General features: G+C 36.5%; 1 protein-coding gene across 2 annotated transcripts in view; it reads left to right on the top strand.

Moving 5' to 3' along the window:
- Nucleotides 1–25,314, top strand: part of mei-41 (ATR serine/threonine kinase meiotic 41) — a 137,668-nt gene that overhangs the window by 9,251 nt on the left and 103,103 nt on the right. For both annotated transcript variants that reach the window (XM_089094682.1, XM_089094681.1), the window contains exons 2-3: nt 10,459–10,710; nt 16,758–16,928. In XM_089094682.1, coding sequence (XP_088950808.1) covers nt 10,491–10,710; nt 16,758–16,928 — 391 coding nt within the window. In that variant the 5' untranslated portion in view covers nt 10,459–10,490. The remainder of the gene's footprint in view (nt 1–10,458; nt 10,711–16,757; nt 16,929–25,314) is intronic.

The raw sequence follows: 25,314 nt of genomic DNA, 5'->3' as shown, positions 1-25,314 counted from the left end.
ATTGGTTTAAATACTTTCATGCAAACCTTCCTTTATATTGGTTTACTTATCTCTTCCAAACTCATATTAACATCCTAAAGTTCTTTATTCTTCCTACTCTACCAAAAACTTTATATATTTTGTGCTTTTATTAGCCTAAACAGCTAGTTTTGCATAATCTGGCAAACAGACAGAGGTAAAATCAGACAGTTTGTTTGCATTAGTTTTGTTTAGATATAGACTGCATAGGCTGCAAAGAAATAATTTTTGTTTGATTTTAAGTTTCACTTTTGCTCTACATCCAACAGAAAAACTTTATTTTAAATCAAGTTTTGCTCATGTTCAGTTTTTTTAAAGAAAATTATTAGAAAATTGAAGGAAAAACCTGGATATCACTGTTTTTAATAGCTTAAGAGAATTAAGAGTGAACAAAGCAAAATTAATTTCTGTAAATAAAGCTGGGTAAAACCTTTTAATTGTAATATTATGTTTAAAGCTTGCATGGGAGAAAAAATTATAGGTTTTCTTCTGCAGCCCAATTCTTAACTAACAAATTTTGCTGTCCACTCAGACTCCTTGAGCTGGTCATACATGGTAAGGTTAGAAACTGCCAGTTTATGCATATAGAAGATTGGCCTAGCCTCTGACTTTTTCTCAAGCTTTCTATAAGTCAATATTATAAAGCTTGCAGACTCAAAGCCTTCTTGCTGCTGGCATAATTTTTTTTTCAAACTGTTCATGGTTATGAACTGTAAGTAAGGAGCAAACTGGCTCAATAGTAACTGAAACTCTAAAAAAAACATAATTTTTATACCCATAGATACATCAAAAGAATCGAATTTTCATGCTGATTTCAAATATGTAAGTTTCATCAAGTTTAGTATTACCCATCAAAAGTTACAAGCAGGAGAAAATTTGCCTTATTTTCGAAAAAAGGGGGAAAGGTCGCCTAAAAATCATAGAACCTTGATGAAAATCACACCATGAGATTTAGCGTATCAGAGAACCCTACTGTAGAGGTCTCAAGCTCATCTGCAAAAATGTGGAATTTCGTTTTTTTTTTGTCAGAAAAAAGATCATGGATGTGTGTTTATTTGTCAAACAGTTCGTGGTAACAAACTGTAAGTAAGGAACAACCCGGCTCAATAATAACCAAAACTCTAAAAAACGGAATTTTGATACCAATAGATATATAAAAAAAATTAAATTTTTATGCTGATTTCAAATTTGCAAGTTTCATCAAGTTTAATCTTACCTATCAAAAGGTAAAAGCCTGAAAAAATTTGCCTTATTTTCGAAAAAAAGGGGAAACATCGCCTAAAAGTCATAGAACCTTAATGAAAATCACACCATCAGATTCAGCGTATCAGAAAACCATCATGTAGAGGTTTCAAGCTCGTCTGCAAAAATGCGGAATTCTGTATTTTTTGCCAGAAGAAAAATCATGGATGAGTGTTTTATTTTATTTTTTTTTCCCCAGGGGCGATTATATCAACCCAGTGGTCCTAGAATATCGCGAGTGGGCTCATTTGAACGAAAATTTAATGTTCTATTGCCCTTTTTAAATGACCAAAAAATTGGAGGGCGACTAGGCCCCCTCCCATGCTCATTTTTTCCCACGGTCACCTGATCAAAATTTTGAATCAGCCATTTCGTTTAGCATAGTTGAAAATCTAATAACTATGTCTTTGAGGATGACTTGATCCCCAACAGTCCCCAGGGGAAGGGCTGAAAGTTATGAACTTTGCCCATTGTTTACATATAGTATTGGTTATTGGGAAGTATACAGACGTTTTCAGGGGGCGAGGGAGTCTGGTGGGGGGATCGGGGGGCGGGAGTTATGTGGGAGGATCTTTTGGTGGATGAATTTTTTATGGGGGAAGGGAATTTTTCCATGAAGGGGGTGCTAGGTTTCCCAGCATTATATAAAAAACGATCAGAAATTAAATAAAAAAAACAAGTTTTTTCAACTGAAAGTAAGGAGCAACATCAAAGCTCAAAACAAACAGAAATTATTATGTATATGAGGGGGTACGCCCCCTTGTTTATACCTCGCTCTTTATGCTAAAGTTTGTTAAGTACTTTCAAAAGAGCTATTTAAGAGGATTTAACTTTGGGTAGTGTGGTAGGCAGAGTTTGTATCTACTCAAGATGTTGCTAAAACTACTTTAACTAACAAATAAACAATATACAACACTAATACACACTCGCAAACAGTCTTGCTCTTTCTAGTTGGTATGTCCTCTTGAAATTGTGGAAAATCCAAGCTATATTCAACTTGCACTGGCTGGCACAGTTGATTTGGAGTTGGCTGCTGCACTCTCCAAGCTTGCTGTCTATAGTTGGCTAGTGGAGGTTACTTGAATTCTGACAGCAGTTGATGTGGAGTTTATTGGTAAACTCTCCTAGCTCACTGTATATGATAGGAAGGTGGAGGCTTTTTTGAACTTTCCAACAGTTGGTTCTAAAGCCGAACTGTCAACGAGTTGTGTCTTTTGCCTCCTCTTCTCTTCCAAGTCCCAAGTATAGGCATTCTGGCTACCTGACCCCCAAAGTAGCTCCTCATTGGCTGGCAGATCATGGTCACAGTCAACTTCTACCTGGAAGAGAAAGGAAGGCAGAAACAGGGAAAATACAACCTTAACATAATAAAACACTAAATACCAAAATACACTGATATCTAACTTGTCTAGGCCTAGTAACCAGGGCCATCACGTATGGGGTGGACTCTCCCCCCCCCCATTGTTTTTGGTCACTTGGTAAAAAAAAGTAAATAAAACGTGGCGCTATTTTTCTGACGCCGCTAAAGTTCTTTGTTCAGTTCAATAAAGACCACAAGAGTACTGACATGTCATCTACAGAAATTTTGAACTTGGTCGGTAAACGCAGCAGTTTTACTGACTCCTGCCATGATTTTATCAATGATGCCACAATTTTCCTGGTTAAATAAACAGCATTAAAATACTGACATGATATGTACCGAAATCTAAATTTTTGGCAGTAGTGGGCACAAAATTGAAAAAAAAGAAGAAGAAAAATAATTGTAGGCAAAAATAAAAATTACAATAGATAACCAATTCAAAATCAAAACGAGCCGAAATTAACATAGGTAGGGCTCAACCCTATGCCTTCCGAAGGCCAGAGCATAATTTGCACTTTGTTAAAAAAAGAAAAAAATAACCATGGATTGTCAGTTTAATATACATATTAAGGAGAAGTGGGTACGTTCGGACAAGGGTACGTTGAAACATGTGCACTTCCGACAGAAAATACGGGATAAAACAAAGTTGTCTAGGCGCATTGCGTTTGCCATCTATCGCTAAAACCATGGACGAAAAATGGTGGCTCTTAGATGATATTTTTTTCAAAGTATTGAGGTGAGAAGTTTTTCTCTGTATTTTGAAAAAAAAATAATTAGTGTGCACGATTTTGAAGTAATTTAAGATAAGCTCAGTTGGGGAAAAGAATTAATTCAGTCGAAATTGATCAATTTCTTGGCTTTCTATTGGTATATTCTTCAATTTAACCTCTCGACATTTACTGATAGAGAGGAGAATTTTTCCCAGAAATATGCCAATGGGGTACTCTGAGATATTTGGTTCACGTTACCTTAGGCCACGTCTAGTGCATTGTGTCCCAGCGCACCCAAACACTTACGAGCTGCTAGTAATCCTTAAGGAGTGGGAAGGGGGGATGCTAAATTAAATTAGGAGCTTAAGGAGGGCAATAGACACATTGGCTCTATGGATGATTTATTTAACGTGGATATCCAACTTTAAATTTGAAAAAATTGTGACACAAAGTAGTTTAATCTGAGGAAACAAATCGGCATTATCTTGGATTTGAAGGGGTTTACTGTCATGTCTAAGTCCAAGGCCTCATCTTCAATTTCATTGAGAATACTCCTAGGGTTGCTTATTAAATTTCTGAAGCAAGTTTCAACAACCATTAGGTCATCAACAAATTTCCATTGGTTACGAAATTCCTTCGCTAGGCTGTTAATCATGACTGAAAAAAGGAGGGGACCCCCCTTTTTTACCAGTTTTTATCTTTTTAATTCTTTTATTGACTTTATGCAGTTAAGTTATTGCCACTCTTTTAGTGTCCCTTTTAATTTATATATATATTTATATCTTGTTTTTTTTGTATTTATTTGCTTACTCCCCCCCCCCTTTTTAATGTCTCTTTTAAATTTTTTTTCTGATTTGTATTTGTTTAAGTTTAGTTTGACTAGTTTTTATCTTTTCAACTTTTCAATTGACTTTTTACAGTTTAATTATCGACTCATAAATCATTGTTCATTATGATTTTTCTTTTTTGTTATTGTTTTTAAAGCATTTTTGCCAGTTTTAGTGCAGCCATTTGATTTGTCGACTCCAAAGTCCGAATTTGGCCCTTTGTCAGCTTGTGATAGAGATGTTTTTGAGATAAATATCTTATCTATCTATCTGGGGTCAAACCTGACTTACTTCTTACATAAGTCTACCTCAAAATTATTTAAACTACAGTAAAACCGAACTGTACACACAATGTGTCATTCTTCTCTTTTTCATATTGTCAACTCTTACCTTATTCAGGATGCCAAAAATCAGGAAGACCAACGCATCATTGTATGCTTAGGAGGCCAAAGATATGAAGAATGCAATTTATGCTCATCTAGATGGGATGCCACTCTGAGCGGCTGTAGAAGTTTATTACATAAAAAAAAATCCTTACTCAGCAGATATGCTAAAGTATATTGTGATGCAACAGACAAAGAAAAAATGCAATTTTCTTTCACCCCTGGCTATGACAACAGAAGGGTATTTTTAAGTGAACAAGAGACATATCTTGAGCAATATATACTGCAGGCTGCAAGAATGCACTATGGTCTTATTAGAAAGAAAGCAAATAGAACTTGCATGGCAATTGGCTAAGAGGAATTATGTTACATACCCTGCAAATTGGGATGAAGATGAAGTTGCTGGTGAAGGCTGGTTAAAAGGTTTTCTTCAAAGACATTTCTCTATCTCACTGCATTGACCAGAGCCTACCAGCATTCATAGAAATCTAGGGTTCAATCGCCAGGCTACTGATATATTTTGCAACAACCTTTGTGAGCTGTACTTGAAGTTCAAGTTTCCTTCTTGTTGCATTTTCAACATTGATGAAACAGGGCTCACAAATGTCTAAACAAAGTGCTGAGTTCCAGGGGTGCCAAACAACTTGGCAGGGCTACTTCACAAGAAAGGGGGAAGCTGGTAACAATGGTTGGAACAGTGAGAGCTATGGGCAGATTCATTCCATCTTTCTTGATTCCTGCTGGCTTGTTTTGTTCTCAGGCTTCTTGATGGAGCTCCTCCCGGAACTACTGCTGTTGCAAGTGGTAAGCCTGGTAATACCTGGATGACAAAGGACTTGTTCAAGCAGTACTTAGAGCATCACACTTCTCATGTGCGTCCATCTCCTATTGAGCCTGTCTTACTTCTGATGGATAACCATGAGAGTCACACAAGTTATGATGCAGTGTTGTATGCTAAAGGAGTAGGAGTACATCTACTTACCTTTCCATCACATGCATCTTCAGAACTGCATCATCTTCATTATTCAGTGTATGGCCCTCTAAAAACTTACTGGTGTCAAGCTATTGAGAAGTCGCTGAAATCTCAACCTGGCAGAGCAGTGACTGAGTACAAAATAAGTCAGTTGCTTGGAGAATCTTTTCCAAAAGCACTCACTCCCGCAAACATTGTCAGTGGGTTTTCGAAGCCTGGTAGCTTCCCTTTTGACACTGATGTCTGGCAAGAGAGTGATTTTCTCCCAGCTCAGCAGACTACAAGTAGAGCACCTCCTCCTACACCAGGGGAATAGTCGATAGCGTGTGAGGATGTTTTGCCAGAGACTGATGGAGTTGTGGGTGACTTGCCTTGCCAGTTTCGAAATTTATCCAGGTTCTTGCTTGTTCAACCAGTAGATATATCTCCATTACCAAAGAGAGAAGCTGCAAATCGGAAGGGAGACAGAAAATCTGTTCAGTCAAAGGTACTTACATCGACACCAGTGAAAGATGCTATTCATGCTGCAGAAACTGAAAGGAGACAGAAAAAAGAAAGGAAAGAGTCAAAATTGAAAGAGAAAAAGCGTTGTGCAAGAAGCCAAAGCACCAGCCAAAAGAAAGGCATGACCAAATAAAGTACTTAACCTCAGTGACAAAAGTGAAGAAGAGCACGATGTTGTTTGTGATAATAACTTGGAAGACTCTTTTGGATCTGAAGACCTAAGGGTTGCTATGGAGCAAAGCAAAACGAAACAGATGCAATAAAACCTAGTGATTTCGCTTTGGTAGAGTACAATAGCAAGAAGGGTTCAAAATTTTATGCTGGTGATGTTCTAGAGGAAATAGGGGATGGTTACTTTGTCAACTTCCTGAAAAGGCAGCTCCCATCTTGGAAGTTTGTGTTCCCCAGTGAAAGAGATGAGGCCTTTGTGGATGTTGGAGAGGTCAAATTACGTCCTCCAGTTCCTAGGCTCTGTGGTGGAACTGAACGTTTTTCAAACATGATTATTTTTAAGATTGATCTATCTACATATGCGGTTGAATGAGAGAAACTGGCAAAATTATGTTGCTGTAGTGCCTACCTTTGTGACTTGAAAGTGAGATGTTTTAAAATGTTTTGTATTTTTCCTAATAACTGAAAAAAATTGTATTTAGAACTGTGTCCCAGAGTACCATGCAACGGTCCCATTGTACCCAGCTCATGGGTACTATGGAACAAAATCAGTGCATTTAGAAAATAAACGGGCTCAACCTCTGTTATAAACTTTAAAAATGAAAAAAATTATATTAAAATGGTGAAGGACTAGGCTACTCAGAGCCAGTTGATTCAGTAAAATCGAGTCAGAAATGCCTGAGATATACATCTTGAACCTGAACATGTCCCAGGGTAGCCAGTTCTCCCCCTTTTGATATATGTTCCTCAGAGTCTTAATACTTCTTTGTTTATTAAAGTCAAAAAAAGTGTAAACACTTAAAATGTATTTTGTTTTCAGTAAACTGCAAATTATGTTTTGGTCTTGAGAAGCCGTGGGGGTTGCTAGCCCTAGTCAAGTTAATTTTTGTTCATTTTGAGTTTGACTGTTATTTATGGTAATTTCTGTTTGTTTTGAGTTGAATTCATTTATTGATGGTGGTTTGTTGTAGTTTTAAGCTTGGAAAATTATTCGAATGTATTTTTACTTATTTTTGGCTTAATGGAACTCTTTACTTTTCTTTCACAAACGCCGGCCACTGGAATGCATATTTATTCACTGGGAGGGGGAGGGGTTAAAGAGAATAAGACTTTAGGAATGAGTTAAGCAAGTATTTATAATTCTTTTAAAAATCCTTAGTTTTTTTTAATTGTTAAAAATCCCTAGATTGCTCCAATTCCAATTTAAAGAATTTACAAAATTTCTTGTAACCGTATGCTAATAACGAAAAGTGTCATTTTAAGGTTCCTGTTAAGGCTTAAAATGTAATTTGGAATGGAACAGATTAGTATATTTGGAAAGAGTATAAAAAGATGCACCCAGTGGTGTGTTCAACTTCCGTTTGGCTAAGTAAGGAAAAAAAAAATTCCAAGCTTGCAAGAAGTTTCTACTAATAAGATTTTTATGCTTCTTTCTATTTTCATCCATGTTTTGTATCATTCAAGTTTATTTACTCTATCGAAGCAAAAGCCATAATAGCATAAGAGCAGTACCGTTTGGTTCCCCAATCAACACTCTTTCAAAATATAATGGTAGCCACTATTACAATTGTACCTCACCTCCATCCCCCCCCCCCAGTAGCTGCAACCTAGTGAAGGACAAACCACAGCCCATAGTAACCAAAAATACAAGAAAAAACTGGCAAAAAATTGCCATTTTAGCTGATGAAGGATTAAGAAGGATCTAAAAACATGCATAAAAATGGAATGAAATAGGATAATCTGGTTTGTAGGAAGTTTCTGCATGTTATATAGACAAATCTTATTATTACAGTGTTTCCTTGTAGATTTGTCTACAGCCTTAGGGATGGGGTACTACAAAATGGTAACAATTGCATTTAGAAAGAGTATTGATCAGAAAATTAAATGACACTACTCTTTTATAACTATGCTGTTTCCTTTTGGAGAGCACAAAGAATGGGACGTTAACCGCATTTTTAGGTCAGTTTTAACTAGTATATTTATCCTACTGTTTCCACTGTTTCACAGTGACAATGCTATTGACCATGTTGAGAATAAAATGCCTATTATTAAAGAGATTTGCAGTAAAAACAGTGGATAGATACGTTGCTTAGGACTTGATTCATACGATATTACCCCTCCCCTTCCACAGTAAATTCTACAGTAAAACTAATGTTTTACTGTTTTTACTTACCTATCTCTCCGACTTCTTCTTTTTCAAAATTATATGAAAGCTTTCTTGCTGACTGGTTCAGGGACCAAGTCCATTCCCTTGTTGACCCTAGGCAATTTGGAAATCTGCATCAACCTCACATTACCTTATCTACTTCATTGACTCCATGGGGAGACTACTTGAGAGACCAAACACCTGGCTAAATCTAATTTCTGTTGACCTACAAAAGGTTTTCGACCTGGTTAACCATAATATCTTGATAGAAAAACTTATTGAAGAATTCCAGGTCGAAACATTTTTAGTCAAGCTTGTTGCCTCATTTCTTTCAAACAGATCACAGGCAGTCAAATATCAAGATTGCTACTCCAGCCACCTTCGTATTCACAATGGTATTCCCCAAGGTACTATTCTTGGCCCCCTCCTGTTTTCCGTCATCATCAAAAGTCTTTCAATGAATTACCCTGACAGGTGGAAATTTGTCGACGACCTAACAGTTGTAGAGACGTGTTATAAAAGTATTTACAGCAATCCAATGGGTATCCTCCATGACATTGTAGGCGAGGCTTCTTCTCTTGATATGACGGTTTATCCTTGTAAATCCACCATAGTATCTTTCAGTTTCCTTAAGTCCCTTCCCTTTTCCTTCATCCTATTCCTCCTGAGATTTCAGCTACTTCCTTTAAACTCCTAGATGTTACCATAACTTCTGATTTAAAGTAGGACACTTTCTCTTCTGAAACTTCTGAATATATTTAGTTGCCCCCCATCTCACTTACTAAAGGTATATATTACTTTTGTAAGTCCTTTGGTCGAGTAAGCTTGTCCTGTCTGGTATCTGGGCCTCTCAATTGTAGCAACCAAAAAATCGAAAATATTAAAAAATGAGCCCTGAGGATTATTAATAAGGAAGGCAAGATCCCATATTCATGCCTCCTTAAAACTTCAAAACTTGATACCCTCGAGTCCAGAAGAATAAATTTGTGCCTCCGTTTCGGGAAGTCAGCACAAATAAACCCCCGTGCTCAAAAGCTCTTTCCTGGCCGCCACTCGCCCGGAAGAAATCGCCACCCCCGTATAGCATCCCAACCCATCCCCATCATTTCTCCCATACCCTTTTCTACCTCATGTTATAAAAGAAAACTTTTATTCTCTTTTTCACAAATAAAATCAACCAAAATCATGACCCGTAAGTTTGCCAAAAATTTTAATTGTTTTGTATACATTGTTTTAAATTTTTGAAAATTTGGTTATTTTATCTGTTATTCTTTTTATCTTTTTATATTATGACTTATAAATTATTTTATAATTATGACTTATATTTATGACTTCTGTATTTTGTATTTTCTGACTGTTACCTGTTGTGTTTCGTTACAGTGGTAACTGTATGTTGTTATTCTGTTATTTTGTTATTTTTTTTATTTTTTTTACTGATAAATGCGAATTTGGCCCATTAGGGTTTGTGATAGTCTTTTTTCCAATAAATCTATCTATCTAATGTCGAAATTTGTTGCAAAAATTTCTCCAAGATTTTAATAGCAAGCAAAAATATTAATTCCTGTTCAGAAAAACTAATAAAAAGTTTTACAAGTATTCTTTTTATTAACCAATAAAGTAACCACATTAATCAAAGCAAACAGAAATTAGTAAAAAAAAAAATTGTTTCCCCAAATTGGATGTTTTTTTTAAAGAAAACGTAAGAGCTACATTAAACCAAAGACAAGCAGAAATGAAGTCAGGAAAAAATGATCAAGCGTACAACAAACAGACATTGCTGTTATTAAATAAATGACCCCCCAAAACACATAAATTACAATAAATAATCTATTCAAACTTAAAGCAACAGACATTTCCAAAAACAAGAGCTTGACTAACACACCTAAGTATTCTGAAGGCCAGAGTGTTATTTGTTTTCTATTGAAACAAGATATATTTTCGATATCTTTTCTTTTATAACATTAACAATTACGATACTTCAAGTGAAAGTCAAAAGACAGTTTACAGACTATCAAAATCTCTAGACAACACCTTGAGTGTTTTTTATTTTCTTTTTTTCATTGAAAACTACTTCCTTAGATGTGGTTTTGTAACACCATGGTTTCAAGAAAACTTGATTTACAGGAATATTTTTGGAATGAGATGCAATTTATAAAATGGAGGTTTCAACAACTAGTGATGTTCTTCATAAGCGATATTATGAGTCATTCTACGAATCATTCAAAATTCTTCGAGTCGAGTTACTTTCAAAGACAACAGATCAATTAGATAAATTGAAGACATTGCTTTATTCTTTACAACTATGCATTACAAAACAGCCTGATGTCTTTATTCCAAAGTTTCAAGATTGTACTTCTTTGAAAACCTTTGTTTATGGTAAGTAAATTTGTAAAATTAGATCTTGAGTTGTTAGGATACCCTTGATTTTTCTTCTACTACATTTAAGTTAAAGACTTTTCAGATCATTAATAATATTGAATAATAAGTGAAGATTGACACTTGTCGATTGAAGTTTAAACCATAAAACACGTTTTATAAAAATAATATGCTCCCAAAGAATTTGCTTTTTATGGCAATTCTAAGTATCTTACTTTCATTTAAGATGCTGCATTAAATGTTAATAACATTAAAAAGCTTACGCAATCTTAGAAAGTGGGAAGCTCCTTCCTCTCCCAAAAGGAGAGTTATCTTGATGATAATTACATTTATAGTTCAGCATATCTGTGAACTGTGTAATAGGCGTAATAGAGGTTTCTAGCCCTGTACAACAATTTGAAGTTTATGTTTTCCCAAGAAGGATGGTCATTCAGGATGCATACTATTTATTTATTTATTTTTGCACCAGGAGCTATTGAATAGAAGCAGTGACCATAGAATGCCAGGAAAGAGACTTTGAACGGAAACAGAACGTTATAGTGCTTCTTTTAAGTAATTAATCTAAAAGATGCCAAAAAAACGATCAGAAATAAAGTCATATAATAAAATGAAAGTTAAATTGAACAAAGTTGTCTGAATGAGTACAAGAAAGCTAAAATGAACAAAAATTAAGATTAGACTTTAGTTGCCTTAATAACGTGAAGTCTTGCAGCAACTTGCCAACAAAAGTATTTTGCAGGAGAAAGGCTTTGATTCTTTTTTTTCGCCATTGATTGAATGTCGTAGTTGGCTCGCTTAAAAAAAAATAAAAATGGTACCTCACAAGAATGATTTTTTCTTAAAAAGAAAAAATTACGTTGACGTTGTTAAATGTTGTTAGTTTTAAAATGAAACATGGAAGCAAGATAATGCTCTACTATTTTACCCCAAAACGTAAAACAATCTATGTTGTTATTTCTACAATTGCATCGTCTACAAGTTAAACCTTTCTGCAATCCAAAACGTTTCTGCTCAGTAATTGGTAATGGAGAGGGATGTGAACTTTGAGGGGAGGACTAGTTTGTACCTCAAATCATCCAGGTTTAAACCTTTACGTGATTCCAGTTATAACAAGTTGTAATATACCCTCCCTTTCTACTTAGATATAACCCTAAAGAAGGGTTGTTTGATACAATTTGGGGCCCTTATCTTCGGATCTATTTGAGCTTTATCCCCACTTGAACCTCATTTTTTGCGCCCTTTTAATCATTCTGAAGGAAACGGCCATCTAATTTTTTTTTTATCTGATACCATGGAAAAGACCTGGGGGTCTGGCTGCCCTCTAGTAACTTCCAAACATTGAAAAGGTCACTAGAACTTTAAATTTCTGTTTGAATGAGCCTTCTCCTATATTTCTAATACCATCTATTTTATGTAAAGTGGCTGGTTACAAAAACACATAAGAGGGACATTGTTCTTTCCTTAGTCAATCAGCGCTACTGTGTTGATTCTGTCGAAGGGGATTGTACCTACCTCCGTACGGTGGCGTATACATCTCTAAGCATATACATGCAGTCCAAACAAAATGACAGCCAGTATAAATCGCTTATGCAGTAATACCTGCGGTTATACAGTATTGCATAATAGCACACAAAAATTTAGAGTGGAGGTCATAGGAGCTGTTTCTTTCTTCTTTTTTTGGGGGGGGGGGGGAGACGGATGTTTTATCTGAACCCTTGAAAACTTGCGTCTATTTGCCCGAATTTTCTCATTTTCTTATGAAACGTCCTTTAGATCGGTATGAAAAGAAGGGTGTTTGACCCCTAAAATCTCTTCATTTGAACAAATATATTTGTACTAGAAGTGCAATACGTGAGTTTAGGGGTGACGAATAAGACAATTTTGTAGTAAAACGGGGGTTTGTTAAATCAAAAAAGGGTGAACAGAAGCGTAACGAATAGAGGGCTGAGGGGGTAGTCCATCATATTAGGATAACTATCCCGTTTTAGAAATGAACAGAAATTAAATATATAAAAATAGTCTTTTAAATGAAATCAAAGAGCGACATCAAATCTTAAAAGGAACAATAATTATGCTATATACGAAGGGGATAGCAGAAAGTCCACCGTAAGAGTCAGCATGATGAAAAGCCCTGTGCAGGAGAGTTACAGTCGCCCACCTGGAACAACAAGGAAAATCACATTTTTCCATGGGAAGCACTCATGTCTCTTTTTTTTCTTTCTTTCTTTTCGTCCCAAGGGTGATTGTATTGAACCATTGGTCGTAGAATATCTAAAGTAGGTTCATCTAAAAGAAAACAAAAATGTGTAGCGCCCTTTTTTAAATGACAAAAGAGATTGTACCATAGCAAAGTGCGCCACAAAACATCGGTTTTTGCCAAAAAGGTAAAAATACTGGAGAATGGAGATTCTAAGGTAGCCAATTAATTTTTCGTGGTCTTAACCCATAAATTGGGGGTTTTGAGTTCCTCTGCCTTGAAAAACCACAGCGAAGTGGCAAGTTCATCCATTTTGTGCCTGAAAACATACATTTTTGACCAAGAAGGGTTGAAACGCCTGGGAATGCAAATTGTTGATGAGGCAATCGATTTCTAGTTGTCTAAAACGACATACGGAAGGTTTTGAGCCCCTTAATTCTGAAAAATGGCTCTAAAATATAACGCAAATGAAACAGTGTGTTCCATGTCTATCTGTAAATTGTCAGCTAATAATAACAGGAATGCTGCAGTGACTAATAAAGTTTTGATCAAACATCATCAGTTGATGGATAACCAATCGATTTGTCAGGGTTTAAAACTCTCAACTGGGAGTTTTTGGGCCAGCATTTCTAATTCTTTTGTTTTTGCTGAGGCTAGCCGGCTACCGCAAGATCTCAGAGGAATGTTTAATCGCTGAGTTAAAAGCAACTGTATTCTTCTACATGCCTCTTATGAATTTGTCTGATTAATTCCATCCCAAAGTGTAATATGGCACCTTCCGAAGTGGAAAGCCTAAGCAGCATGGTAAGGACACCATTATAATCTTTATGTTCTAAAACCCTTTACTGGAGGTTTCTGATTTGAACAATCCCCTCCATTTCTCATTGTAAGCGAAAACTAAAAAACGTGTTTTGAAAATAAAAACCGTCTTATGAGAAAATATATTTTATTATTTTGATTTTCATGAAAATAATTGAAAATTTTTATGCGCAAGTTCTTAAAGTTACCAGGGACAATATATCTTCTGGATTCTTTAGTTATTTGACAAAATGGCACATATCTTGTGGAAAAGTTTGAGGAAGGTAGGAAGTAAATCTATATTTATTGTCTTATTCTAACAAAATATCTTATTGACTTCTTTAGTTTCTTTGCCTAAATTAAACAAGAATCTTTTTGTACGGTTCTTTGTATATGTTTGAAAATAGTAAAAATGAGGAAAAATTTACTTAAAAGATCTCAAAGTGTTCTTAAGAAAGAAAGAGTGACAAAGGAAACACAAATTATTGCTTTGCAGATGACACAAGAAGTTGAATTGAATTTATTTTACACCCATCATAAACACGAGGAAAAAACAGCAGAAAAGAGAAAACAAAAAACATACCCTTAATGGTACAGACAAAACAAACACACATACACATCAATCAAAGTGACGAGAGTAGAGGTAGCCAAGGATGGCTGCTACCCTCCAACTTAGCACAATGCTTGTCAAGCAACTGATTAACTGCAGAAAATGGATCAGTTACCGCGTACCGCCGGATCAGGTACGAATTACTCGTTTTCAGTGGAACTTGCAGCAGAAACTTCAAATATCCGAAGAAAATTCTACGGAATTTTAAATTTATCTTCTTTACGCAGAAGTTTTAAAATGATGTTATATATAATATATCTGGCAGTGGGACAGCATTATAAATTCTAGCGTGTGAAAACCTATTAAGATTTATCTTCGAAGAAATTGTGGCCCCATACGCAGTTCTAATTTTGTGCTCTATATGTGTGATGACTAGCAAATAGGTAGATGACAGTGTGTCACCGATGGGCAGTCCCAAGTATACTAGTGACTCCACAGGCTCCACAGGCTGGGATCCTAGTTGAATGTGAGGTAGAAAAGATTTATTCCAATTGAACAACATTATTTCTAATTTTGACAAATTAAAACTAAGGCAAATATCACCATACTGAGAAGACAGGATATTAAAATTACTTTCTAGGGATATTATTTGCCAAGAAAAACTCAACATGTCATCCGAAAATCCAACTATGGTCACATCTATTCCTCTTAGAAATACAGCTTTTAGTGACTTTGGACTGCGCCTCGGAAATACTATTAATAAACAACTTTGGCGAAGAAATCGTCCCCTGTTTAATACCTTTTTTTTACAGGGATTTTCCTAGTGGGTTCTGCATTAGGAATGCATAGACACAAATTTAGTTGGTCATATATATCATAAAGAGGTCGAAAAATAGCTGGGTCGACACCATTTTTCCGTAATTCTAGCATTATCTGCGCATGTATGCCCGAGTCAAATGCGCGGCGTACGTCATATTCGCCAATAGCCAGCGATTCATTAGAAATGTGCGTATCTAGCATAACATTTGCTACAACATGTAATGCGTGAGTGCATCCCTTTCCTGACTGGAAACCAAACTGGTGGGGAGGGGATTCGCAACACTTCCTAATGTCACCTATTAATAACAACTCAAAAAGCTTGCAAAAATTAGAGGAAATAGTTATCGGTCTGTAAGAAAGTTCTGTTGCGGGTTTTCCTTTGTTCAGTACAGGCGTTATGGATCCTAAGCAAAGTAAATCTGGTAAAACACCATGCGTCATAATAATCTGGTAAGCAATTGTAAGATGTTCAAATAAAAGGGGACTACCATTCAATAGATGATGTGCACATATTTTATCGGCACCACTTGACGGTTTTTTCTTTATTTTATTATATAAAATAATAATCATTAGAAATCTAAAACGAACAGAGATTACCACTTATAAAGGTGGGACTGCCACTCCCTTAAAAAACGTTTTAGGTCCATTTTTCGGAGGGTCCATGTTCCTAGCCTTTTTTTTGTTCGTTCAGGACCCGTTGGCCCAGGAGCTTACGGGTGTAAGTTTCAAGTCTTTTGGGAAATAAATTTTGGCGCCGTTTTCCGGGGCCTTCACAAATTTCCGGGGCCTTTTTCAGGCACCGTTTTCAGGCGAAGGATTGTTGTGCACTGTTGGCTTAAAAGCCCATGGACTTTAGGATGCAAGTTTTAATCTGAAAAAAAAACTTTATAGTAATTACTTTCAGGAAGTACGGAAAGGAACTGGTTGCCCTTCAATCGCTCTCAGCCATAAAAGTGGACACCATAAATTTCAATGTCCAATCAAATGAGCCCCTCTCAATTTTTTACGATCACCTTTTTAATGCGAAGTGGCCAGAGGAAATATAGGTATTATATAAAACATGGAAGGTTCTTAGTTCTTTACTGAGTCAACTATAGTACGTTCATTCAGATTAGGATTGAATATGTCATTTTGATTTGCTGCTTGGGTCTTATATTGTCCTATTATTTGCTGTGTACTTTTGTCGGTATAACGGCTCCTTTCAATATATGCTACCTTTGTAATGTATATTCTTAGGAGTAATACCTTGTTGGCTGGCACTATACGAAAAATCTATTCTGATCTAAAATTTTTTTTTCAGGCTTCATTGTTTTCGGTTATTGCTGTTGAGATTTTTTCTTCAGCAGTATGGCAACTAGAATTTTGATTGCTACTGGGCTACTAGATTTTAAACGAATTGTATATTAACTAAAAAAGAAGACGAAAAAAGACCCGAAGAAAAGGTTTGGGTTAACCCCTCCGATCTCATTTTAATTAAAAAAATCAACTTTAGTTTTAATCTTCCAGGCCTGTAACGCGTAAGCTGTTACTTTAAACTGTTAGAAAAATAAAGAAAAATGTCCAGAAGACTTTGACTGACTAGATACCATATACGCCTAGAGAACCTTATGAAAATAAGCCTCGAATTCTGCCCCTCATTTTAAAAGTGCTACGGGTTTTTGCTTCTTTCTTTTTATTTTATAGAACACACACTTTGGATTCTCGCAGAGTTGGTTGAGGTTACTACAGTTCCTCTTTGGCGAGAAGTTGCTGAGTTTTCAATACAGATACAAATTGGGATTCTGCAGCTTGTTCAAATAAGGTCAACTCCGGTGTTTGAAACTATCATCTACGAGTATATCTGTTTGCTACAAAGTATGTATACCATAAAATTCAAACAAAAATAATGTTACTTCAAGTGTATCTAATATTGTAGCATCCCCTAATAATACCGTGTTTGAAACTATCACCTACGAGGATATTTGTTTGCTGCGAAATATGTATAACATGAAAATCTGACAAACATAAGATTAATTGGAGTGAAGCTAATACTCTGGATAAACAGTTTGTCAGTTTCAAAAACCGAACATTATAGTAGGTTTAGATTACTATAGGAACTTTATTTTGAAAAATTACTAAAACAAATTGTTTTCAAAAATTTAGTGGGTAAATTTTGAAAATATACTTTAAAACAATGGTAAAAAACCAAGATATAAGAATAGAAAAAAGAGATAAAACCTACAAGGAAGAAAAGGCATTATTTATGCTCCTCATTGTTGTGAATATTTTCAAATAATTGGATGAATCTGTAGCGTATACTTTTTCCTCTAGAAAAACATGTCATAATTTGTGTCTTTTGAAGAAAACTTGGTGAAGTTTGTAATTGTGGGTATTCACGTAGGTAAAGGTATTGTATAGTGACAGCAATGATGGGAGGACAACTTGAGCCTGAAATATACAAAAAGAAACAGGAACTTAATGTGAAAAATTAAAAAACAAAATAGAATATAGAACAAATGGGGGGGGGGAGTTAGAGATGCGTTCTATTTCAGAGGGATCCATGAGTATCCATCCTATTCTACCACTTTTGTAATTGGTTATATGTTAGATAATTAGATTAGTCTCTTCTCAATTATGGCAATAGAAATGCTCAAAAAGTCCGAAGTTTCCTTGTTAAATTGCTTATTTGTGTAACTGTTTGAATTGTTTTTGCTTGACAAATTTTTGTATGTATAGGTGGAACTATACAAAAATAAATAAAGGTCCCATCCCCGAAGAACAAGGTTCAAGCTGTTAGCTTTTCTTTTCCAGTTGAACTTATTAGCCAAGTTTTTAGCCTTATAGAGCGTGGAGAAACTTCTTTCATGGAGTAACAGTAGTTACTGACAACGTCACAAAAATAGCAAGATTTGGGAAAAAGCTTGAGTCATATTTCAGAAGATAAGACAGAGCACAAAACGGCCTTTGTGTGATCGGAAAGATGTGTTTTCTGCACCGAACCTCAACCTCTTGCATCAAGCAGTATGTGACGGGCAGGACATTACCATATAACTCAAGCAGACTCCAATTTTATGGTCTTAGGATCAGCAGAAACAATTTTAGAAGGTGTAAGAATACTGAAATGTGACAAAACTTTCTGGAGAAGCTCAAAACGTTGTTTCAGTTGTGACATAAAGTGATTTAGAAAAGGAATAACTAGAGAGGCTTTATAGTGAGCAAACAGATCAGGATCGTTCGGATCTATTGTCTTCCCACCTCTTGTTCTTTGACAATTCATTTCAAGTCCTAAGTACGGGCAAATATTGAGTTTCCTCAAATTAGTAGCAAAAGCAGTGGAAGCAAATCTCACTATTAGGCTGTTCTATAATTGACAGTTTTTGCGTGTTTGCGAACGGCAGTTAAATTGAAATCGACTGACTGAAGAGTCTTGTGCGAGAGAAGTATCAGGCAGAAAAGACATATATTACATCATTGAGACATATCATAAACTGGAATCAACTTATTCTATCCGGTTACTACGACGCTTTTTCAGATTTCCTGGTTGCTATTCTCCTCAAGCTCTTTAAGAAAGCGCAAAATTGGTCGATAGATCTCAAGAAAGCATCTAGCTGAATCATGGCGCTTGAGCCATCTTGTTTCGTAGGGTCTCTGTTTTTGCGAATCCGGTAGGAGTTCGTTCACTTGTTTTTAAGATTCCGGGCTCTTGAGTGTAGAAGCACTGTATAAGTTTCAGAATTGCGATAAGGTTCCTAAGAAATGCCTAAAAGGTGAAATTGGACATATATATATATATATATATATATATATATATATATATATATATATATATATATATATATATATATATATATATATATATATATATATATATATATATATATTGAAATATCTACCGTTTCGTCAGCAAGCATCAAAAAGCAAGGGTTTGTGTTTACTTTTTTGGAAATGAATTCCTGCAGAAATCCTCCACACATGACAATCAGACCATTTTGAATCATTTGGGAATACATGTGTTGTATTCGTGACCGCCGAAAGATGTCTTGATAGAAGGCATTGTCAGCACGTTTTGCCGTCAGTCGTAGAAGTGTGTAAATTTGCCATTTCTGTGACGAGGTTTTGTTTTCGTGTGGAAATGGATCCAGAATCTTTTTTACCCGAAGTAGAAGCTGTTGGGTTTCTGCAAAATATTACAGTTTAAACAGTTGGCTTCATTTTTCCTGATTTTCTTCAACCTGTGCTTTTTTTTTGCCGTTCCTATCTGACTGGTGAGGCCATTCTGCCTTTTCTGTGAAACAGAAATGATGTTTTCTATGGTTACAGTACAGTTTCTGTGAAACCGAGTTTTTTTTTGTGTGTGTAATATTCGATTGCATCCATTTTACTTCAAGTTTTGACGATCATAGGCAGTGCGCTAGCGCTGCCTAAGTAAAGAACGATGTGGCCACAATGTGTTTTTTTTTCTCCGACGGGCACTTCGTATCGAAGGAGTTGTCGTAGAAAGTTCGAAAAAGGCTCATTCGATTGCAAATTGGAGTGGCTAGTGCCCTTTTTAATAGTCGAAAGTTATTTGAGGCCAACTAGCCTTCCCTCACGCAAACCATTTCCCAAACGCATCCAATCAACACAATGCGCTAGCCGTTTTGTTTAGAATAGTTTATTTACAGATACAATTTATGTTTTTGAGGAGGATAATTCCCCACTACCAACACGATAAAGCTTGTAAGTAATGTCCTGGGGGCATATAAGACTTTTATAGAAGACGTTGTCTTAGAAACTTCAAAAAAGGCTCATTTGACTGGAAATTCAAAGGGCTAGTGCCCTTTTTAATAGTCGAAATTGATTGGAGGGTAACTAGCCCCCCCCCATGCCCATTATTCTACCAAACACATCCAATCAAAATTTTGAGATAGCCATTTTGTTCAGCGTAGTTGATTTCCTGAAAGAAAATATTTTTTTGAGGAGGACTCTCCCCCACAACCCTCGGGGCAAGGGTTTTAAGTTATACCCTGAGGGCATATACGGTTTTTATAGAAGGCGTTGTCGTAGAAACTTCACAGAAGGCTCTTTCGATTGGAAATTCAAAGGGCTAGTGCACTTTTTAATAGTCGAAAGTGATTGGAGGGCAACTAGCCCCCCCCCCCCGCCCATCATTCCCCCCAACACATCCAATTAAAAATTTTTTGATAGCCATTTTGTTCAGCGTAGTTGATTTTCCGATAGAAAATAGGTTTTTGAGGAGAACACTCCCCCACAACAATCAGGGCAAGGGTTTTAAGTTATGTCCTGGGGGCATATAAGGTTATTATAGAAGGCGTTGTCGTAGACACTTCAAAAAAGGCTCTTACGATTGGAAATTCGAACGTCTATTACCATTATTTACTTTCTAAATGGATTGGTGGGCTCCTAGCCCCCCCCCCCGCCACCCCATTTCCCCAAACACCATCAATAAAAAGTGTGAGATATCCTCTTTGTTCAACATAGTTGATCTCCATATAGAAATGATGTTTTAAAGAAGGATACTCCCCCACAGCCATCAAGTAAAGGATTGTAATTTATGACTTGGGGGCATATAAGGTTTTTATAGAAGGTATGGTCGTAGAAACTTCAAAAAGGCTCATTCGATTGGAAATTCAAATGTCTAGTGTCCTTTTTGATAGTCAAAAGTGGTTCGAGGGCAACTACCCCCCCCCTCCCACGCGTATGATTCCCTCTAACACATCCAATCAAAATTTTGAGATAGTCATTTTGTGCGGCGTAGTTCACTTCCAGATAGAAAATATTTTTTTGAGGGGGACAATTCCCCACAACTCTCAGGGCAAAGATTGTAAGTTATGACCTTAGGGCATATAAGGTTTTTATTGAAATCTTTGTCGTAGAAACTTGAAAAAGGGCTCATTCGATTTGAAATTCAAAGGGCTAGTGCCTTTTTTAATAGTTGAAATTGATTGGATAGCGACTAACGCCCCTCTCACGCCCACCATTTTCCAAAACACATCCAATCAAAATTTTTATATATCCATTTTGTTCAACGTAGTTGAACGTTCTGGAAATTTGATCTTATAGGATGATAACCCCCTCAGAGCCCTCAGTGCAAGGGTTTTAAGTTATGCCCTGGGGGCATATAAGGTTTATATAGAAAGTTGTTTTATAAATCATAGGCAGCACGATCGCGCTGTCTAAGTAAAGAACGGGGACACTCGAGAACGAGACAAGAAACGGGGACTAAGTAAAGAAGAGGACACTCCCCCACAACCCTCACGGCAAGGGTTTTAAGTTATGCCCTGGCGGGATATAAGAACGATGTTGGCAAAATGTATTATTTATTAATTTTTTCCTTTAGAGCAGGGCACTTCGTATCGAAAAAGTTGTCGTAGAAACTTCGAAATGCGCTCATTCAATTGGAAATTGGAGTGGCTTGTGCCCTTTTTAATAGTCGAAAGTGGTTTTTGCGAATCCGGTAGGAGTTCGTTCACTTGTTTTTAAGATTCCGGGCTCTTGAGTGTAGAAGCACTGTATAAGTTTCAGAATTGCGATAAGGTTCCTAAGAAATGCCTAAAAGGTGAAATTGGACATATATATATATGTATATATGTATATGTATATATATATATATATATATATATATATATATATATATATATATATATATATATATATATTGAAATATCTACCGTTTCGTCAGCAAGCATCAAAAAGCAAGGGTTTGTGTTTACTTTATTGGAAATGAATTCCTGCAGAAATCCTCCACACATGACAATCAGACCATTTTGAATCATTTGGGAATACATGTGTTGTATTCGTGACCGCCGAAAGATGTCTCGAAAGAAGGCATCGTCAGCACGTTTTGCCGTCAGTCGTAGAAGTGTGTAAATTTGCCATTTCTGTGACGAGGTTTTGTTTTCGTGTGGAAATGGATCCAGAATCTTTTTTACCCGAAGTAGAAGCTGTTGGGTTTCTGCAAAATATTACGGTTTAAACAGTTGGCTTCATTTTTCTGATTTTCTTCAACCTGTGCTTTTTTTTGCCGTTCCTATCTGACTGGTGAGGCCATTCTGCCTTTTCTGTGAAACAGAAATGATGTTTTCTATGGTTACAGTACAGTTTCTGTGAAACCGAGTTTTTTTTGTGTGTGTAATATTCGATTGCATCCATTTTACTTCAAGTTTTGACGATCATAGGCAGCGCGCTAACGCTGCCTAAGTAAAGAACGATGTGGCCACAATGTGTTTTTTTTTTCTTCGACAGGCACTTCGTATCGAAGGAGCTGTCGTAGAAACTTCGAAAAGGGCTCATTCGATTGGAAATTGGAGTGGCTAGTGCCCTTCTTAATAATCGAAAGTGATTGAAGAGCAACTAGCCCCCCCCCCACGCCCCTCCTGTCCCCATACCACCTCACTCAAAAGTTGTCGAGTGTCATTTTGTTGAATATACTTGATTTCCTCATCAAAAATATTTTATCGAGGAGGGCAATCCCCCACAGCCTTCGGTGCAAGGGTATTCAGTTATGCCCTGGGGGTATATAAGGTTTTTATAGAAGGCGTTGTCGTAGAAAACTCAAAAAAGGCTCTTTCGATTTGAAATTCAAATTGCCAGTGCCCTTTTTAATAGTCGAAAGTGATTGGAGGGCAACTAGCCCCCCCCCCCCATGCTCATCATTCCACCAAACACATCAAATCAAAATTTTGAGATAGCCATTTTGTTCAGCGTAGTTGATTTTCAGATAGAAAATATATTTTTGAGGAGGGCCCTTCCCCACAACCCTCAGGGCAAGGGTTTTTAGTTAAACTCTGGGGGTATATACGGTTTTTATAGAAGGCGTTGTCGTAGAAACTTCACAGAAGGCTCTTTCGATTGGAAATTCAAAAGGCTAGTGCTCTTTTTAATAGTCGAAAGTGATTGGAGGGCAACTAGCCCCCCCCACGCCCAGCATTCCCCCAAACACATCCAAATAAAAATTTTTTGCTAGCCATTTTGTTCAGCGTAGTTGATTTTCCGATAGAAAATAGGTTTTTGAGGAGAACACTCCCCCAAAACAATCAGGGCAAGGGTTTTAAGTTATGTCCTGGGGGCATATAAGGTTATTATAGAAGGCGTTGTCGTAGACACTTCAAAATAGGCTCTTTCGATTGGAAATTCGAAGGGCTAGTGCCCTTTTTAATAGTCGAAAGTGATTGGAGGGCTCCTAGCCCCCCCCCCACGCCCATCATTCCTCCAAACACATCGAATCAAAATTTTGAGATAGCCATTTTGTTCAGCGTAGTTGATTTTCTGATAGAAAGTATGTTTTTGAGGAGGACACTCCCCCACAGCACTCAAGGCAAGGGTTTTAAGTTATGCCCTGGGGGCATATAAGGTTTTTATAGAAGGTATGGTCGTAGAAACTTCAAAAAGGCTCATTCGTTTGGAAATTCAAATGACTAGTGCCCTTTTTAATAGTCGAAAGTGATTGGAGGGCAACAAACCCCCCCCCCCTCCCACGCCCATCATTCCCCCAAACACATCAAATAAAAATTTTGAGATAGTCATTTTGTTCGGCGTAGTTGATATCCAGATAGAAAATATATTTTTGAGGAGAACACTCCCCCAAAACCCTCAGGGTAAGTATTATAATATATGCCCTGGGGGCATGTAAAGTCTTTATTGAAAGCTTTGCGTAGAAACTTGAAAAAGGGCTCATTCGATTTGAAATTGAAAGGGCTAGTGCCTTTTTTAACAGTTGAAAGTGATTGGATAGCGACTAACGCCCCTCTGGCGCCCACCATTTTCCAAAACACATCCAATCAAAAATTTGAGATATCCATTTTGTTCAACGTAGTTGAACGTTCTGGAAATTAGATCTTATAGGATGATAACCCTCTCACAAGCCTCATTGCAAGGATTTTAATTTATGTCCTGGGGGCATATGAGGTCTATATATAAAGTTGTTTTACAAATTATAGGCAGAGCGATTGCGCTGTGTAAGCAAAGAACGAAGATAATCGAGAATAAGACAAGAAACGGGGGCTAAGCAAAGAGGAGGACTCTCCCCCACAACCCTCAGGCCAAGGGTTTTAAGTTATGCCCTGGGGGAATATAAGAACGATGTTGGCATAATGTACTATTTATTAATTTTTTCCTTTAGAGCAGGGCACTTCGTATTGAAGAAGCTGTCGTAGAAACTTCGAGAAGCGCTCATTGAATTGAAAATAGGAGTGGCTTGTGACCTTTTTAATAGTCGAAAGTGTTTGGAAGGCGACTAACACCCCTCTCAGTCCCACCATTTCCCCAAACACATCCAATCAAAATTTTGAGGTAGCCATGTTGTTTAACGTAGTTGAAAGTTCTAGAAATTCGGTCTTAGAGGATGACAACCACCCTAACAGACCTTAGGGTAAGGGTTGTAATTTATGACCTGGGGGCATATAATGTATTTATAAAAAGAGTTGTCGTTTCCAAAAGGGCTCATTCGATTATAAACTGAAAGGCCTAGTGTTCTTTTTAATAGTCGAAATTGATTGGAAGGCTTTACATTTTATAGCTAATATTGATGTGGGTATAATGTATTATTTTGTTGTTGTTGTTGTTGTTTACACCAGGGCACTTTTTATCGAAGGAGTTGTCGTAGGAACTTCGAAAAGGCCCCATTCAATTGAAAATAGAAAAGGCTGATGACCTTTTTAATTGTCGAAAGTGATTTGAGGGCAACTAATTCCCTTTCCAACCCATCCCTTTCTACTCTTAAAATTTAACCAAATCAAAATAGCGTAAGGGTATCCAAGCTATCAAATAAAGTAAATTTCTTGCGAATGGTATCAAGTTTTCCATTTCAGGTCAACCAGAGGAGGTATGAAACTAAATTAAACAGCACTATTTGTGTCCAGATTTTTAAAAGGGTGTATGTTGTTAAAAATTGCTGAAAATTTTTTTCCAGCACACAAATAGCAGGCCAAACTATAAAGTCTTAAAAAACGAAAAGTTTTAAAGTATTACTTTCTTTTTCTCTGAAAAGATTATGTCGATATAAAACGAACAGAAATTAATATAAAAAACTTTTTCCACAAAATAAGTTTTTCAAAGAAAAGTAAAGAACTCCATTAAACAAAAAATGAGCAAAAATCAAATCAAATAATCTACCAAGCGTGAAACTACCCAAAATCAGCATCGATAAATAAATGAAACCCAAAACGAACAGAAATTATAATAATTAACCGAGTCAAGCTCAAAACGAGCAGAAATTAACATAAGTTGGTCACAAAACCCCTATGCCTTCCCAATGCCAGAA

Source organism: Artemia sp. Qi Xiang Cuo, chromosome 9, assembly GCF_049724085.1.
Source record: "Artemia sp. Qi Xiang Cuo chromosome 9, ASM4972408v1, whole genome shotgun sequence".
Lineage (NCBI taxonomy): Eukaryota > Metazoa > Arthropoda > Branchiopoda > Anostraca > Artemiidae > Artemia > Artemia sp. Qi Xiang Cuo.
The sequence above is the reverse complement of the archived record's forward strand: the minus strand, read 5'-3'. Positions and strand labels throughout refer to the sequence as shown.